We start from the raw sequence: 18,405 nt of genomic DNA, 5'->3' as shown, positions 1-18,405 counted from the left end.
AAGCCATTTATATAGTAGCACATAACTGTATTCCACCCAAAAGAGCTTAGAAGTAAGCAAGAGCTACTAAGCGATGTGTGTGTAACTGTCACAGTCTGTCTTGTCTTCGCCTCTTCACTACACTTCCCAGCATCCCTCTTGTCTACACACCTGATTGTCATCATCACAACCATTCATCATCTGTGCCACCTGTTAATTATTCTATTTAGTTCCTGCTTGTCTTCAGTTCAGTGCTCATTCTTCTGCCAGTCAGAACACTGTGCGTTGATTATTTTCATAAGTAAATGTTGTTGTGTTGGAATTTCTGACTTCTCGTCTTCCTTTGTCTACACAAAAGTGGCAGTACCAGATTTTGTAACAGGGTGTAACACAGAACTTCTATACCTAAAGTCCAAAAGGATGACTTTTGGTTGCAGTTAGATTCAAGAATTTAACTACCATGAATTAAACTCAATTAAAATGTTTTATAAATTATGTAAATAAAACAAATGCCTACTTGTTACTTTTAGGCAGTCTATATATAATACATATATATTATAAAATATTTTGACTACTACAAAACAGACTGAACTACGGTATACAGGGGTTGGACAATGAAACTGAAACACTTACAACACAATAATTTGTTAGAATGGTGAGGGCCTCATTTTGCATCCAAATACAGCACCAATTGACAGAAAGAAGTCCTTCACAGTGACCAGAGGGATTATGAGCCGTTCCTCTTCCAGAACAGTGTCCAGGTCACTATATGATGCTGGTGGACTCGCTCCTCCAAAACACCTCAATAATATTCAGATCTGGTGACTGTCAGACCATGGGAGATGTTCAACGTCACTTTCATCTTTATCAAACCCTTCTGTCACAAGTCTTGCTTGCTGTGTGTGTTGGTGCATGATCATGCTGATACACGGTTTGAGCATCAGGTGCTCATGATCCTCCAGAAGGGTTTGGTAGTCCTCTGCAGTGTCGTGTCCATCAAATACAATCAGGATTGTCATGATATTGGAGCTCAAACCATCACTGATCCACCCGTGCTTCACTCTGAAGATTGGCCGCCAGGCACATAGATGTGAAACCTCCAACATTGGTCAGTGTTTCAGTTTCATTGTCCAACCCCTGTACGTGGAGTACTTTAACTAGGATTTAAAATATCAATGTATGTTTGAATTAAATATTTTAAAAAGGTCTGAGAATTACCACGTCTGAGAAATGGTACTGTACTTATAGTATGTTTTGTATTAAATTTGTATTATGCAATGTCCTGTCTAATTTGTGCCAACAACAGAAGGACAAGAAGTACAACCATTTAGAAGCTGAATTTGTGATATAGCAACTTGAAGGTGCTCTAAGCGATGTCGGGTGACGCGACTTCTTGTTGACGTTTAAAGTATTTTCAAACAAAACGGAGGCTAGATAGACCCTCCCTCCTCCTCATCTGCACTGACCCCCCAAACCCCACCCCCAGGGCCTTCTTCTAAGTTATTGGCTGGAACAGTTTGTCATGTTTCGTGGAGCGGGTTGCCGCAGTTTGTTTTTGTTGCCATTTGTGGAGCCTGGGTTGTCTGCATAGACCGCGTTTTTTTACAGTGTGTCTAGGGGACAGGCAGGTAGCGGATAGTGAGGAGATGTTGTATGTGACAAAAAAATGTTTGGGCCTAAAAAACGTGTGACATCACTTAGAGCACCTTTCAGCATATTGCGTTTTTGTGGAACGTCTTTCCAAGTATAGTTAATCACAGACCTTATTTTACACATCAGCTAGTCTAAAAATCAAGAGGAAATTCCTGAGAACCCATGGAAAACTATAGCCTTCCGGTTTGGAACAAATTTGTCATGACTGCGCAATTCAAGCTTTACATGCCACCATTTCTTGTAGCACATTGAGAAATAACAGCATCTTGCAAAGTGTATGTTTGTATATTTGAAAGAGGATGAGGGTTATGTGGCCGCTGGATTGTCATCGATGGTGCCGCGGCTGTTGTACACCAGAGTGCTGCTGAGCAGAACGGCCAGAGAAAAAAATCCAGCATTCTTAGAGTCTCCCTGAAACACAACGTCTTCAAAATCAAAGCATCGACCATTTAACAATATTAACAAATCTACAGCTCAATCCTTGTCCTCACCTTGTCCACATCACCCAGTCCCTCTGTGTCCAGCAGCACCAGAGTGTGTCCTTCTTTATTGGGGTGAGGAACACACCACATCCAGATGCCTTTGGTTTTCGACTCAATAGTGTTGCCAAGAGCAAAGCCTGAGGGAATTTTTATTATTAGCATGATGTATCTAATATTCACACATTAAGTTGGCGTGTCTAGACAGTTCTCTCACCGGACTGTTGTCCTGCCAGTCGGTTCATAAGGTAGGACTTCCCCGTACGGTAGAGTCCCACCACAGACACCACCACCACCAGCTCCTTGATTTTACTCAAGATCTCAATGGCATCCTTACAGACGCGGAGTGATCCATTCACATTCTCCACCAAACAAATGGGTGAAGACATTAGTCTGTCATTAGACATGCTGACTCTCTCTAGCTCTTCCTGTTTGCTGAAGGGGAAATAATCACTTGGGTACTGTAAACAGAATACTTTAAACAAACTAAAAATATACTGTACCATTTACATTCCGTATTAGCCATTAAAATTTTTTATCTCAATTAATTTTTTTTTTTTATCTCTATAAAAACTGTGGAGAAAGGACACAGGTAGGCAGTGGTGGAAAGAGTACAAACAAATTGTAAGTAATAATTTACTTCAGTAGCAGTACTAAAAAATAATGACTCAAGTAAGAGTAAATAAGTTTGCTTAAAAACTACTCAAGTAACTATGTTACAAAGTACTTTAGACTTGTTTTTCTATTTTTACCCAGAAAAGGGGAGATGATAGCTATATGGAGCGCTAAACACTCACATGTCAGCCAGGATTTGGCTTCTGGGAGGTCCTTTTCTTTTACAGAATGGTTCTTTAAAGGGTTAGTTCACCCAAAAATGAAAATTAAGTCATTAATTACTCACCCCCATGCTGTACCAACTCCGTAAGACCTTCGTTCGTCTTCGGAACACAAATGAAGGTATTTTTGATTCAATTTGAGAGCTGTATCACTGCTATCACAAGATGTAAACAACACTGGTCCAGAAGCACTTCCTGTTTCAGTTTGTAACCATTTTCTTTATTTCACATGTAAAGAAAACATCTTAAAGATGTTTGTTTAACTTTTTGATTCAGTTTTAAATGTTCTGTTGGTTGTATTTTATCCCAGCTTTCATGTAGTGTTAAAAAACTGAAACAGGAAGTGCTTCTGGACCAGTGTTGTTTACACCTTGTGAAATGGTCTATAGGCTCCTAAGGGAATGAAACTTGACGGCCCAGAAAGTCATTGAAGAAAATGTTTAAATATTCCATGTGACTACAGTGGCTCAAGTATAAGTTTATCAAGCGACGAGAATACTTTTTGTGTGGAAAAACACTTGGCAACCAGTTGGATCAGTTAGGCATGTTGACATTTTATTTTATAACTCCGATTGTATTCATCTGAAAGAAGAATGTCATGTATGATGGCTTGAGGGTGAGCAAATCATGGGTGAGGAATTTATCATTTTGGGTGACCTCTCCCTTTAGATACATACATCATGAAAATACTTGAGATAAACACAGATAAACACAGATATTATCGCTAAGTACCCAAAATTGAAAATTAAGTCATTAATTACTCACCCCCATGCTGTACCAACCCCATAAGACCTTCGTTCATCTTCGGAACACAAATGAAGATATTTTTGATGAAATGGTGGATCACTGCTACATAGGATGCCTAAGGGATTGAAACTTAATGGCCCAGAAAGTCATTGAAGACTTAATTTTCATTTAGCAAAAACCTCCACTGCAACAAAATAAACCATAATTTCAGTATGACTTATTTTTATCTTTTACAGTGCCTGCAAGACAGACATATTGCATTAAAACTCTGTTCCCCATATTGTGTGATGTTGTAGTAAATGTAAATAAGTAGCCACTTATTCTGACAGACTGTTTCAGTTTCAGGGGGATGAGAAACTTGACACGTGGATCTTCTGTCTGGCTGTTCTTCTCAGCAGCACTTTAGTGTACAACAGCTTAGGGGTCATTGACAACATGGCACTGGAAAAGCTGCAGTATCCTTCCATCCTCCATACACATTCACTAAAGTACTTTGAGTAAAAGTAGATAGCCCTTGCTAAATTTTACTCAAGTACAAGTACTACAGTCAGATGTCTACTGAAGTACTTTTTAAAAAGTAGCTATACTTGAATATCAAGAGTACAAGAGCACACTTTTATATTGCATTACTACTGCCACAGTGCTGACATTTAGGCCTATGTACAGAAACGTCCTACATGGAGAGCAGTAATGAAAAATGTTAATGTTAATACCTTGGAGAATGTAAAAGGAATTGAAAGTAAAATCAAGTCATTTTCATCTTTTTGCAATGTTGCTTTATTTAATATGAAAATTTCAGAATTTCAGAAAATTCAGAAAATTGAAATAGGCACAGGTTGGCACATTCACGGGATGGACCTGCTGTGTCTTCATCCATTGTTTCGTTCATGGTTTCGTCTCTTATCTAAATCTGATCATGGAGTTGACTTTGGCAGAAAGCTGAGGGTGATTGCTGATAGCCTGTCCCAATCAGTGGCTTCTGCACAATCCAATCACATTTGAGAAGGAAACAACAAATTGAGGGTTTGGGTTTCCGAAAATTTTGTTTGCAGAGGGAATTCCGGAATCCAGTCATGAAAATGGAATTTAGCCTACTAACGCTACTAACGCACAAAATAATGAATGGATGAATACATGGAAAGTAGAACTGTGCAATAAATCCGACATGGTCTGTGAATTTCCAAGCACAAAAATACTGCTATCTAAAAAACTGCCGCAGCTGAGCAGAACAAATAGATTAGGCTACTATATATTATATAATCTATTTGTTCTGCTCAGCTGCGGCACTTTGTCTAGGCTACATACTCAAGTAAGCGTGACATTTTTATGGTGTTTTCAGCGTCTCACAAACAATTTGAGGATATGAATTAATGAACATTTCCAGAGATGCTCTGAGAGAACGCCTAACGAGCGTTTTCATAATTTTATTTGAGAAAAACCATTGTCAAATACACTTTGAAACAATTCTTCACTACAACTTAAAAGTTAGGAGAAAATATGATGGAAATCTAGGCATACAATAGAAAATACTTCTCAAAATAAGAACAACAATACATTTTATTTAAACATTATTTAAAAAGGAACATATATATTTTTGTGGATTGCATGGATTACATGGATTATTTTAGACAATCTGTTTTTGCAGTGCTTCCCCCAAAAATAAAGGGACACAAGTTTAAATTTACATTTGATTACCACTGTTTCTGATAATATATTTGGATTAAATCATAAAAAGAAACATACATTTTCTGAATAAAATACATTTCATAGGACTATATTATTCTTAAACATTTTACTAAATGATCAATGTTAAAAAATAAGTAGTTAATCTAATTCATTTTCAATTGTTGAATTTAACTGATTAGACATGTTTTATTGAAATTGTAATAAAGAAAAACAAATGGTTTGAAGTTTGTTTTAGTAAAAGCATTTGTTCAATAAAAAACCCTGTTTTCGTTAATTTAACGGTCATTTTAACTGATGATGATAATAATAATAATAATCATAATTTAGTAATTCTGTTTATTTATTTAATAATTGATTAATACTGTAAACCGTGATATTGTCTTGAATTGAATCATCACACTGTGGAAATCTCCTACCATTACAACCCACACAGGAGAGTTCCGCACCCTTGCTGTTAAAAAATTAACCAAAAAAAAAGTTTTTTTCTCTGAGTAAATTTTAAACGAGCTACTTTTTACTTTTACTTGAGTAGATTTTTAGACCGGTAATTTTACTTGTAAAGGAAAATTTCATTGAAATAGTAGTACTTTTACTTGAGTAGAATATTGTCTTTCCATCTCTGCTAAATATAATCTTACTAAATAAAAAATACGCATGATTGAGTTTTGTAAGCCATAACTTTAAATGAATAAATTTTTAATTCAATAGTGATTTGCATTAAAGTGGTATTTATTTAGATTTGAGTCCTTTCATCATCACCTTGTATTGGAGTAAGGCAGGAAGGATTTCTGATACAGCTCCAACAATAGGCGTCAAATATTCCTTCACAAATCCCTCAGAACTTTTCTCTTCCTTTTCTTTTTTAAGATTCGTTATCTCTTCATTCAGAAAATCAGCTTTCTCCCTAAAGCCTTTGTTTAGCATCTCCGCCTGCTCCTTCAGTTTGCTCTCAATGGCTCGGTCCATCTCCTTCTGCAGCTGCTCCCTCTCCTGGTAAAACTTTTCCTCCATCTGGCTCATTCGGTCCTCATGGCGCTCTTTTTCTGCCTGCGTCATTCGTTCAACCTGAATGCGTTTCTCCTCTTCCTCTTTATACTTCCTTTCCAGCAGAGCATTCTTCTCCTTTTCTTCTGTCAGATAAAAAAGGAGAGAACTGATGTGAAACATGATGCTAAGTGAAAGTGCAGAGTGAAAAGATATGGTAACCCATACTCGGAATTTGTCCACTGCATTTAACCAAGCCTAGTTAGTCCGCACATTAGGAGTAGTAACACACTACACACACTGCAAACCGTGGACACACACACCCAGAGCAGTGGGCAGCCATTTTTGCTGCGGCGATTGGGGGTTAGATGCCTTGCTCAAAGGAAACCTCAGTCATCTGCTTCTAGTATTGACAATCAAACCCGCAACCTTCGGGTTACCAGTGTGCCCCTGATGCTAATACTAAACCTCCCGAATCTGAACTCCCAAGATGCTTTAAGAATTTGGGTTTGGTTTCCATTTCATAAGCATTTTTTCAATTACAAATGCTGCAGGATGAAACTGGCTAATGAATAACAAATATTCTTAAGGTTGGTAAAGATTTACCTTGAATCTTTCTGTCGTTTTCAGTGAGTTTTGTGTCTGTGTAGAGGATGCTGTTTGCTTCAGCTCCTCGCTCATTCAGAAACTCGTTCAGCACGGCCTCAGCCTGCACATAAACATCTGTATTTGAGAACATCTATAGACATACTCATAAGTCTTTTTTACTCAAGGAACCATTACATAAAAATGCACATAACGTGTCCTCACCGATACGCCTTTGTTGGGTTCTCTACGGAACTTCTCAACAATGGCGTCCCTGTCTCTGCAGTAGAGTTCATGTCCTCCAGACTGACTGTACTCTCCATTCTGCAGCCGTTTATTCATGTCAGAGAACAGATTCTTCAGCAGATCTTGACACTTTCTCTCAGACGCCATCTCATTCTCTTTCAGCAGGCCTACATAGTGTACATCTATGTTTTCCTAAACATACGCACACATAAAGTACATACATCACATATACACACTGGAAAAAGTCTGTTATACTAGCTGAGATATTGGTCCATCTATGCCCCCCTCCAACTTCGCTAAAATAAGTTTTTTTTCTCAACGACAATATATAACGACTTCAGCTAAATATAATTTAAAATAAAGCAAAATGATTAATTAACTATATTATAGCTATATTAATTTAGGAATATAGCTGCATTAAAATGAGTGTGCATTTAAAAACTCACCACTAGTTTCATTAGGTATTCTCCTTTTTCATCTTTAAAAGAGCGTTTCATAAACTCAGAGGTGGCCAGTCTGCTGAACTTCTGGTGCCCAGTGGCAATATCATCCACATTTACTGGGAACTTGTTCTTCACCTGCAAAGAACAACATGCTTTGTCACTGGATGGCTGTAACAATTAAATTAGAGTACTTCAATTAAAACTGTTCAGTAAAAAAATATATATTTTAATTATTTCTTTATTTATTTATTGAATATTAACATGTTAAATTAATAACATGATGCTTTAAACTATGGCCTGCTGTAGGTGACCTGTATATGTGTAATTTTATTTAACATCATATCAAATCAGCTTTAGATGAGTCAAGGACAGTTTGCAGACTATCAATGCTAACTAAATATATGAAATTGTGTGTCTTACCTCTTCCATCCCGCTCTGATACACCATCAACGCTTCTTGAACAGCTGCCTGGTTCTCTAGATTTGCGAGGGTAACCACTGCATTCTCCAGACAGGGCATCTTCCCACTGCTGATTGTATCCACATAAATCTTCACCAGGTGCCCGAGCACTGACAACACACACAAACACTTTTAACCTTTTCAAAAGTATAAAGGCTTATAGGTTGAAGTTCACACTCTGAACACTGAAAATTTCCGATAACTTAAACTGGTAAAACACTCACAATTGCCAGTAACTTTGTGTCCTCCTTTCAGTGTTTTCACAGCACTCTTGTGAAAGATGTGGTCACAAAAACGACCCGTGACCTGCAGAAAATCTGCTACAAGGTCCCGTTCTTGCAAGCTTTCTAAGCGGCTCATGTTTTCAGGCGAGGCAGGAGATGGGAACACGAAACAGTTCCGGGATGGGAAATAGTTTCGGATGCATTGACGGGGCAGATTGTAGTCGCTGGTTTTCTTATTTACACCTAAATTAAGTTTTTAGGAAAACATAACACATTTTACCAAAGAAGATTGTGTCAACATTTTTTATTGTTGTTAATATTTAGTGTCTAATTATTTATATTCACATACTGGTGCTCGACGTTTATAGAATTTCTGTCTAAAATACCTTTTTTCAGCTGGAGGGCAAACTCCAGGTACTCATCCGGAGTCACGTTCCGTCCATCAATTTCCAGTTTCAAGGTGAAATCTCTAACCACCCAGATGAATGATGGGAAAAACTGCACAAACTGAGAATCCTCTTCCTCCTCGTCTGCTGCTTCTGTCGATCTGATCTTGATCTGCTCAGCGAGCTCACTAACGTAGCTGCAGCACATTGAGAAATAACAGCATCTTGCAAAGTGTATGTTTGTATATTTGAAAGAGGATGTGGGTTACGTGGCCGATTAAAGGATACTGCAGATTTTCCACTGCATTGTTATCGATGGTGCCGCGGCTGTTGTACACCAGAGTGCTGCTGAGCAGAACGGCCAGAGAAAAAATCCAGCCGTCATTCTTAGAGTCTCCCTGAAACACAGCGTCTTCAAAATTAAAGCATCGACCATTTAACAATATGAACAAATCTACAGCTCAATCCTTATCCTCACCTTGTCCACATCACCCAGTCCCTCTGTGTCCAGCAGCACCAGAGTGTGTCCTTCTTTATTGGGGTGAGGAACACACCACATCCAGATGCCTTTGGTTTTCGACTCAATAGTGTTGCCAAGAGCAAAGCCTGAGGGAATTTGATTTTTTTATTATTATTAGCACGATGTACCTAATATTCACAGATTAAGTTGGCGTGTCAACTCACCGGACTGTTGTCCTGCCAGTCGGTTCATAAGGTAGGACTTCCCCGTACGGTAGAGTCCCACCACAGACACCACCACCACCGGCTCCTTGATTTTACTCAAGAGCTCAATGGCATCCTTACAGACGCGGAGTGATCCGTTCACATTCTCCACCAAACAAATGGGTGAAGACATTCTGGCATTAGACATGCTGACTCTCTCTAGCTCTTCCTGTTGGCTAAAGAGGGGAATTATCATTTGGGTACTGTAAACAAAAACCTGTAGACACAACATATCTCAAAACAATTAATTCTTCATGGACTTTCAAATGTACTATACCATTTACAGTCTGTGTTAGCCACTAAAAACCTATTTTTTCATCTCTATAAAAACAGTGTGAAATGGTCACTGTCATTATGATCCTTCATATACACCAGAGACCTGTTCATGTTGTTAATTCTTCCGTATTGTTAAAACTCACGTGCTTTATTATGCTACAAGAATTATGATTTCAGTATTGTCTTTCTGTATTCAATGCTGCTAGTATTGGAGAAATATAGTATAATATGTCTCATTTGTATGGTTTGTAAACCTAACAAACTTACCAATTCACAAAACTAATGGAATGCATAGCTGATATAAAAAATTGGATGACTATAGTAATTTCCTACAACTAAATTCTGAAAAAACAGAGATTCTAATTATTGGACGAAAAACGTCCTCGCGTAATAACCTAGAAAACTGTCCAACACTTGATGGCTCTAACACTCGTCAGTTGGGAACCTGGGTGTGCTCTTTGATACCAAAGTCACGTGTCTATTATCTGTAAAACCACATTTTTCCATCTTAAAAATATATCTAAGTTGCGCCATATGCTCTCATTTACAAATGCGGAACAGTTAGTTCATGCGTTTATGACATCAAGGCTAGATTATTGTAATGCTCTACTGGGTGGTTGCGCTGCACACTTAATAAACAAACTACAGCTGGTTCAAAGCAGCTCGAGTTCTTACCAGAACCAGGAAGTATGACCATATTCGCCCGGTTCTGTCAAGCCTGCATTGGCTGCCTATTAAACATCATATACATTTCAAAATATTGCTGATTACTTGAAAAGCACTAAATGGTTAAGCTCGGCAGTACTTGAATTAGCTCTTAAAACATTATAGTCCTTAATGTCTATTGCGATTTCAAAGTTTCAGCCAGTTACCTACAGAATATCAAAATCAACTGCTGGCAGTAGATCCTTTTCCTATTTAGCACCAAAACTTCGGAACAACCTTCTTAACGTTGTCTGGCGTTACTCAATTCAATGTCAGGCTGCATAGATTAGATCAGCCGGAACTGGGAACACTTCCATTAAATCCTGATGTACTCGTTACACCATAAGAAGAATGGCATCTATGCTAATTTTGGTGTCTATGTTTATCCCGATGTTTTCCGGCAACCTGCCGGATCCAGGCCATTTCCAGATCTGATGAAGGACCTTCCCAACGCAGTGCTGAAGTGCCAAATAGCATCTCCGTATGGAGGATCTCTATTCCACTCTACAGATAAAGCGTTGTGGAAATTATGGTTCACGTACAACCCCGAAGTAATAAAAATAAAATACAATTCTGTATCAAAATTTAGAGGCAAGACAAGTAGTTTGTTTAGGCATGGTTTGTAGGGAATTACAAACCTGTGCACATATTCAAACCCACATAGGCCTATAGACTCAATTCTTAATGCGAATGTGAACGTGAATAATATTATGCCATTAGCATCCAGATGATCAGCAATCATCTTAGCGGTCCCTAATTTAATAAGAAATGATCATTTCGATGGAAGTGAATCAATCAGCAGGAAAATAACATTATTCAAGAGCTGCTATAAAACCAAACCAATCTCTGTTACCTTAAATTATATCTTTAATTCTGTAAAGCTTCTTTGAAACAATCTACATTGTTAAAAGTGCTGCATAAATGACTTGACTTAAAAAAAATATTGATAAAATAATAATATAAATGTATTTATCCAGAAATCAAGCTTGAGAGAGTTTTATGACGTGGCAACAAATGCCAGTAGCACCTCATTGCAGTACACAAGATCAGGGGGCGGAGTTGGATCCAGATCTAAGGGGTGGAGATGGGTAGGATTAGGGGTGGGGTTATGGATCAGGGGGCAGAGATAGGTAACTCCTCCCCCTGGGTTTTGTGTTCCGCAGTGAGGACCATCTCACAATTGCTGCCCACTTTCATTTAGCCATTTGACATCACCACAGATCAAAAGGACTACAAGTAAAAGATAATGTTATATATTATTATAAATAATTTATTAAAATAATTATATAACAGCAATAATAAGCTACATTAACAAAGGTAAATATTATAATAAACATGTATCGATTTTTGGAAAGGAATTAAGGAACAACAAACGTCCTGAGATTATGTGATTCTAAATGTTTTCCGAAGCCGCCAAAAGGAAAATAAGTTTGCTCTCAAATAGGAAAACACTAGTTAGCCTATTTATCAGCCGCAGATAATTCAAATCCCAAAAAAATCAGCCTCCCCCCCCCCCCACACACACAAAAAACAACAATTTTTTTTTTTACATTTTTATAATCAGTGCTATAATATAAATCATTTATAATATAAATAAGAATATATGACAATAAAAATCACAATGTATAACTGCACAATTAAAAGTCTCGACTGGGGATGAACTGATATTACATTGATAGCCTAATATGTTTGCACTGATTTACAATATCCGGCATATTTTAATAAATGTAAAAGAAAGAAAAGAAAGTTCACTTACATAACCCTAAATTTATCGTGTCTCGACTCAGTATGATGAGATCTGCTCTTTCTTCCACGATGCTTCTCAGTCGCAGAACGGAATTAGGTATAATGTACCGCAACGAGGGTCAGGACTGACCAAGGGTTTTTCACGATCCACCCAAACGGATTTATTGCGGAGTTGACTTTAAACGGTCGATTTCTGGGAAACCTTGTCCATTAAGCAATGCCAAACCGAACCTGCGTTGCTTCGCTTTTAGTTTCACTTTCGTGTAGCATCACTGACTGATTCGCCAATGAGATAAAACGCCTCGACTCTGTCTCTGTACCATTTATGGTGGAAAAGATCACAACAAACACGCAGGAGGTTATGCGAGTTTGCACGTCTGTTGTTACCATAGACTGTTGTTACTTTGAGAGTTTCACAGCGGCCAATCCTGGGGCCTCGTTAACGGTTTTAAACTAATTTTTTACTTCATCTGCCTAATAACAACATAATGTCGTAGCATGCAATCACTAGAACATGACGTATGTTGTTGCTTACGTTGTTGCTTGTTTTGTCATTGCAATCTTTTTTTTTTTTGGTTATTTTTAACAACTAATTGCTAAAATTCTAAGATCATTCTTTTTAGCATTTATGTTGATAAACAGAATGTTTAAAGTTTTGTTTTGAGGGGCGACTTAATAACGTTTTTAGAAGCGGTTTTGAAAGTCAAAACAGAAAGTAGAAATACCTTTGGCCTACTTTTCACAGGTTTTCAAAGCTTTTTGTAATGTGAAGCACATAACCTTAAAGTAATTGCCGACTAATTAATCACATCTGTTTACCAATTTCTTTAATGAATGACCCTAGACTTGAGGTGTATTTATAATCTTTTGACACAACGTTTAAACTTTAAATAAATAGACTTTAAATAATGTGTTGCCTATTCTGTACAGTTCAGCAACGTAAAAATAGCTGTTGTTATATTTTTACACGCTGTAAGAATCTTCAGAGTCATCAGGAGTCATGGCGTTTGGCGTGTCCGCTCCGGTGTGTCTCATTGAAAACGATGAGAATGGGAAGCTGTGTGTTAGGAAACAGGCTAAAGACATTCTGGATGGGATCAAGGAGCCGGTGGTGGTGGTGTCTGTGGTGGGACTCTACCGTACGGGGAAATCCTACCTTATGAACCGCCTGGCAGGACAACAGTCCGGTGAGAGAAACTGTTGAAAGTCTCTCACGTAGTAGTTAGGCCCATAGATATACATTTCTATGGTTAGGCCTGCCTCGCCCACATGCTCAGATGTGTCTCTCAATATGAACTTTAATGAGAGCATGTTATGGAAAAATAACACAAACAAAAACAAACATAATAAAACATGTAGGCTAGATGTGTTCGTTATACGTAAGGTATGCATGTGTGTACAGTGGGGCAAAAAAGTATTTAGTGCAAGTTCTCCCACATAAAAAGATGAGAGAGGCCTGTAGTTTAATCATAGGTAACGTTACACTTCAATTATGAGAGACAAATGAGAAATAAAATACCCAGAAAATCACATTGTAGGATTTTTAATGAATTTATTTGCAAATTATGATACATACACGATACACCTATACATATATATATATATATGTATGTGTGTGTGCGCATTTTTCTCAGGCTTTGCTCTTGGCGGCACTATTGAATCAAAGACCAAAGGCATCTGGATGTGGTGTGTCCCTCACCCCAATAAAGAAGGACACACTCTGGTGCTGCTGGACACAGAGGGACTGGGTGATGTAAAGAAGGTGAGGAGGAAGACCATTCAGCATCCACAGTGATGTTTCGGTTGGTAAAATAATTTCCATAATTTCAGTATGACTAATTTTTGTCTTTTACAGTGCTTGTAAGACCGACATATTGCATTAAAACTCTGTTCCCCACATTGTGTGATGTTGTAGTAAAGGTAAATAAGTGGCCACTTATTCTGTAGCTGACAGACTGTTTCGGTTTCAGGGCGATGAGAAACATGACACGTGGATCTTCTGTCTGGCTGTTCTTCTCAGCAGCACTCTAGTGTACAACAGCTTAGGGGTCATTGACAACATGGCACTGGAAAAGCTGCAGTATCCTTCCATCATCAATACACAATAAACATGCACATTCACTGTAACAAATTTTTTAAAACACCATCATATTATTAGTGTGATTCTTCCTGAACAGCACTGAATATAGCTACGTTACAGAGCTGACCGAGAACATTCGTGTGAAGGCAGAAGGGAGCCGAGACGAGGACGAGTCAGCTGATTTCATGCGGGTTTTTCCATCGTTTGTCTGGGCTGTTCGTGACTTCACTCTGGAACTGACAATGGGGGGTGACCCAATAACATCAGACCAGTATCTGGAGAGTGCACTGAAACTCAAACCAGGTGAGATTATGTACCTCTCATACATAAGAAATAATAAAAATAAAAAACAGTTAAACATTTTTAGTGTTTCCTGCCCTCTTGGCTGAGAGCTTCTGTTGTACATGCACTGCCCAGCTGAAAAAAAAATTCACTGTTTGGATTTAAATGGGCAAATGCTTACGAGTCTATGACTAGATCATTATCGCAGTGACTTTTCATTTCTCAAACAACCATGTTGGAAAACACAGGGGCAGTCGTAGCCTAATGGTTGTACAGTCACACTGGTAACCCGAAGGTTGTGGGTTTGATTCTCAATACCAGCAGCAGATGACTGAGGTTCCCTTGAGCAAGACATCTAACCCCCAATCACTCCCTGGGTGCCACAGCAAAAATGCCCACTGCTCTGGGTGTGTGTGTTCACTGCTCCTAATATGTGTGCACTAGTATGTTTTATTTGTTTTTAGGCAGTTGAATATAACTTTTTTTTTTTTTAAACTGTAGTACAAACATTACTCCCGCTCGTCAACGGCAGCTGTCACAGTTGCTTTGTGACAAGAACAATCCAGACATTAAATTCATTGAAAATCTTTGGGATTTGCTGGTGTAGATTTTAGAGTGCTCGACTCTTGCATTGACAATACAAGATCTTGACCAAAAATAAATGATTTTCAAACGAAAATCTCGATGGAAATAAATGTTGAGATGTTATTTCCATCAATTATGGTTAGAAGAACTGTTACCAAACAACATGCTAGACGCATAATAATCACTGAAATTATGATCCAATCATACACTCTTAAACATGTACCTGTATAAAGCCAAACAGTTCAATTATTACTGCTTTTTTAATGTTATTTCTTATTTTAGGTAACTCGCCTCAGACTGAGCAGTTTAACCTGCCCCGCCGCTGTCTGTGTCATTTCTTTGCGGTGAGAAAGTGCTTTGTGTTCCCTCGGCCCGCTAGTACGCAAAACATGAGGAGAATGGAGGAACTGACCGAGAAAGATCTGGATTCAGAGTTCCTTGAGCAGGCAAACACCTTCTGCCATTACATTTATGACAACGCAGATCCAAAAACTGTCAGCGGAGGCCGCACAATTACTGGATCTGGTGTGTACCTTCACAGAAGCGCCTGTAGAAAAAATGTTGCAGCAGATTTAAGCAGCACTTCAAGTAGTTTTATGCAGATAAATAAGTTTGAAGAAACTAATGAAAAGTAAAAGAAAGAACAAATGACTGACTGAACTATGGAGTTGTGTTTCCTGACAGCTCTGGGGAACCTTGCTGAGGTTTACGTAGAGTCGATCCGCAGCGGGAAGGTTCCATGTCTGGAGAACGCAGTCGTGTCTCTGGCTAAGATCCAGAACAACCGTGCAGTGGAACAGGCCCTGGAGTCCTACATGACCGAGATGCTCAGCAAGGCTCAGCTTCCTATGGACCCTGCAGATCTGTCCAACATCCACACAGTCGCAGAGAAGAAAGCCATTGAAGGTTTCATCACCATGTCCTTCAATGACAATGACCAAATCTACCAAAAAGAGCTCATGGTAAAGTACCCGCTGACAAACAAATTCAAATTAAAGTGCACATCTTTGGAAAGGCTAAGTTTCTTACCTTTTCTATGTTTCTTTCTTTTGTTTTAGGGGACAATTTATGATGAATATCAACAGATTTGCCAGCAGAATAGGGAAGAATCTGTCATACAATGTGAGGCTGTTCTGCATACTGTCTTTGATAAACTGAAAAAAGGCATTTCTGATGGATCATACCTGAAACCTGGAGGATACAGACTGTACAGAGACATGCTCACACAGCTGACCAATGAATACAGAGCAAGATCACAGTCACAAATGATGGTACAGAACACGCATGCTCTGCTTGTGTAGCACTGACACGAAATGCCTTGAGCAAGGCACCTAACCTCTAACTGTTCCCCTGGCACCACAGCAAAATGGCTGCCCACTGCTCTGGGTTTGCTGTGTGTGTTTGTGTTCACAACTCATTACGCTGCTTCTAATGTGTGTGTGTGTGTGTGTGTGTGTGCACTAACTTGGATGGGTTAATGCAGAGGACAAATTCCGAGTATGGGTTACCATAATTGGCCTTCACATCACTTTCCCTTTCAAATCTGATCATTCTGACAGCATTATTCAAGTTTGTCCCAAAAAATAAATGAATCCCACTATAAAAGTGGCCCATAGACCTCAAGTGCTATATTACATGAATACGTACTGTATAACTTTGCATGAAGAACAGATGAATTTTTCAGTTTTTCAATGAAAATGTGACATGGATGTCATTGGAATATTGCACACAATTCGTGTGGGTCACTGTTATTTTAGTATTGTTTATATACTAGTATAGTATTTATTAATATTTCAGATCTTTTATTTTAGTTTGTTTTAGCAATTTTATGTGCTTTTTATTCGTTTTTTTTATATATATATATTATAATATTAAATGATTTATTTATTTTGTTTTGGTTTAAACAACTGTATTTAATTTAACAAACTTTGTTTCGTTTAATCTAATATCTATGTTTTATTTCAGCTTTTTTCAATTAACAATACATTTTAATGGTTTTAATTAACAAAAAACAACACTTGTATGGATTACTTAGCATTTTTTATCTAATTTAAACTTGTAAATGACTTGTGTGTGTAAATTACATGTTTTTAATGGCACTTGACATTTTCTTTTTCGACAGAGTGAAGAAGTGTTGAGCAAGTTTTTGAAAGCCAAGGAAGAGGTTGGAAATATGATCCTACAAGCCGACGAATCTCTCAGTGCAGCGGAACAGGAAAAAGAGGGTACAGTTCAAGTCTGCTGTATTCTTATGTCAATCAAACATAAGGCTCTTAATCATACATGAGATGGTATGAGTTTGTTAAAATATTTCTCTTTCTCTATACAGTGCAGAGATTAAAGAATGAGATCTTAGAGCAGCAGCAAAGAGGCCTAGAGGAACAGAACAGGTTACAAGCGCAGGTGTTTAAAGACATGCAGAGATCCCATAAGGAGCATGTCGATCAGATCATTCATCAGATGGAGCGAGAGCAAGAGAGAATGAGGAGAGACAATGAACAAGTCCTGAAAGCCAAACTAAGGGTAAATAAAGTACACTTTCTTTTTAAAACATGTTCTTTGTTGTGCTCCAGGTCATTTAAAGGTCAAATTCATGATTAGCAATTCTTGGATTTGTGGCTGTTTGTGTTGTATTGCAGGAGAAGCATGCTCTTCTACAGCAGGGCTTCGATCAGCAAGCCTCACGCTTGCAGAGGCAGATTGACTGCCTAAAATCAGAAATGCAGGAAGAACAGAAGTCAAAGCCATCCAAAGTCAGCCGGATTTTGGATGGTGTCAGTGCCACTGCAGAATTGATCGTGCCAAGCTTTGTACCTAAATTCGTTTCTGCAATCTCGAAACTGTTCAAATAAAAGCAGTTTTTGCACCAAGCAATTTTGCATTTCTCACACAAATGACTACAACGATAACTACACAAAGTTGGGACGTTTTTTAAGATACTATAAAATCAAGAGTCTGTGATTTGCTGATTAAACGTATCCTCAATTCCCAAACAATTAAAAAAGAAAGGTGATGTGACAGTGGTAAAATTTTTGGAGTGTTGCAGCCATAAAAAAAAAGATATTTCCAAAATACAATTAAGTTGGTCAGTGAGAACATTGGAACTATTTTCTTTGTATTTTTGTCAGTTAATAAAATGTTAAATATAATTAACAAATCACAGATTCTTGATTTAATTGCATTTTACAAAATATAAGTTTTCCGGAAAAGGGGTTGTATATTAGCATCCAAAGTACCAACGGTAATTAATGTTCTTTTTATTATAAGTTATTATAAACTCACTGCTGCTTTAAATGCTTAA

The 18,405-nt window shown here is 38.0% G+C and overlaps 3 protein-coding genes across 5 annotated transcripts; 1 reads left to right on the top strand and 2 right to left on the bottom strand.

The window, feature by feature from the left end:
• Nucleotides 1-1,923: 1,923 nt before the first annotated feature.
• Nucleotides 1,924-2,518, bottom strand: LOC148981427 (guanylate-binding protein 1-like). The gene is made up of 3 exons (XM_089131688.1): nucleotides 2,329-2,518; nucleotides 2,124-2,251; nucleotides 1,924-2,043 (listed from the first exon to the last, which is right to left on the bottom strand). The coding sequence occupies exons 1-3, from the start codon at nucleotides 2,516-2,518 to the stop codon at nucleotides 1,939-1,941; spliced, it is 423 nt and encodes a 140-aa protein (XP_088987814.1). The 3' UTR covers nucleotides 1,924-1,938.
• Nucleotides 2,519-5,084: 2,566 nt separating this feature from the next.
• On the bottom strand, nucleotides 5,085-12,906 carry gbp1 (guanylate binding protein 1). 3 transcript variants are annotated; one of them, XM_089131128.1, is made up of 11 exons: nucleotides 12,883-12,906; nucleotides 9,392-9,606; nucleotides 9,186-9,313; nucleotides 8,996-9,105; nucleotides 8,708-8,904; nucleotides 8,322-8,564; nucleotides 8,059-8,207; nucleotides 7,642-7,773; nucleotides 7,175-7,387; nucleotides 6,971-7,073; nucleotides 5,085-6,510 (listed from the first exon to the last, which is right to left on the bottom strand). In XM_089131128.1, the coding sequence occupies exons 2-11, from the start codon at nucleotides 9,576-9,578 to the stop codon at nucleotides 6,110-6,112; spliced, it is 1,863 nt and encodes a 620-aa protein (XP_088987254.1). In that variant the 5' UTR covers nucleotides 9,579-9,606; nucleotides 12,883-12,906; the 3' UTR covers nucleotides 5,085-6,109. The 3 variants fall into 3 exon arrangements, with proteins under 3 accessions (XP_088987254.1, XP_039510485.2, XP_088987253.1); XM_039654551.2 differs by lacking the exon at nucleotides 12,883-12,906 and adding an exon at nucleotides 12,168-12,357; XM_089131127.1 differs by lacking the exon at nucleotides 12,883-12,906 and having other exon boundaries at nucleotides 9,392-9,641.
• LOC120464940 (guanylate-binding protein 2) lies at nucleotides 12,480-17,974 on the top strand. The gene is made up of 11 exons (XM_039654550.2): nucleotides 12,480-12,602; nucleotides 13,135-13,344; nucleotides 13,792-13,919; nucleotides 14,128-14,237; nucleotides 14,347-14,540; nucleotides 15,387-15,629; nucleotides 15,789-16,066; nucleotides 16,163-16,375; nucleotides 17,227-17,329; nucleotides 17,434-17,627; nucleotides 17,744-17,974. The coding sequence occupies exons 2-11, from the start codon at nucleotides 13,158-13,160 to the stop codon at nucleotides 17,954-17,956; spliced, it is 1,863 nt and encodes a 620-aa protein (XP_039510484.2). The 5' UTR covers nucleotides 12,480-12,602; nucleotides 13,135-13,157; the 3' UTR covers nucleotides 17,957-17,974.
• Nucleotides 17,975-18,405: the final 431 nt, after the last annotated feature.

The sequence above is a fragment of the Pimephales promelas genome, chromosome 5 (genome assembly GCF_988280905.1).
Source record: "Pimephales promelas chromosome 5, fPimPro1.hap1.1, whole genome shotgun sequence".
In the NCBI taxonomy this organism is placed as follows: Eukaryota; Metazoa; Chordata; class Actinopteri; order Cypriniformes; family Leuciscidae; genus Pimephales; species Pimephales promelas.
Note: the sequence above shows the minus strand (reverse complement) of the source record. Positions and strands in the feature narration are given on the sequence as shown.

What these genes read in the sequence shown, in the direction of transcription:
- LOC148981427 (XM_089131688.1), bottom strand. Translation starts at nt 2,518, where the DNA reads ATGTCTAATGACAGACTAATGTCTTCACCCATTTGTTTGGTGGAGAAT. An exon ending in ACTGGCAGGACAACAGTCCG is followed by an intron (nt 2,252 to 2,328) that starts GTGAGAGAACTG and finishes AAATTCCCTCAG; the next exon opens with GCTTTGCTCTTGGCAACACT. An exon ending in GACTGGGTGATGTGGACAAG is followed by an intron (nt 2,044 to 2,123) that starts GTGAGGACAAGG and finishes GTTGTGTTTCAG; the next exon opens with GGAGACTCTAAGAATGCTGG.
- gbp1 (XM_089131127.1), bottom strand. Translation starts at nt 9,626, where the DNA reads ATGATAATTCCCCTCTTTAGCCAACAGGAAGAGCTAGAGAGAGTCAGC. An exon ending in GACTGGGTGATGTGGACAAG is followed by an intron (nt 9,106 to 9,185) that starts GTGAGGATAAGG and finishes GCTGTGTTTCAG; the next exon opens with GGAGACTCTAAGAATGACGG. An exon ending in AATGCAGTGGAAAATCTGCA is followed by an intron (nt 8,905 to 8,995) that starts GTATCCTTTAAT and finishes AATGTGCTGCAG; the next exon opens with CTACGTTAGTGAGCTCGCTG.
- LOC120464940 (XM_039654550.2), top strand. Translation starts at nt 13,158, where the DNA reads ATGGCGTTTGGCGTGTCCGCTCCGGTGTGTCTCATTGAAAACGATGAG. An exon ending in TGCACTGAAACTCAAACCAG is followed by an intron (nt 14,541 to 15,386) that starts GTGAGATTATGT and finishes TTCTTATTTTAG; the next exon opens with GTAACTCGCCTCAGACTGAG. An exon ending in AGCGGAACAGGAAAAAGAGG is followed by an intron (nt 17,330 to 17,433) that starts GTACAGTTCAAG and finishes TTCTCTATACAG; the next exon opens with TGCAGAGATTAAAGAATGAG.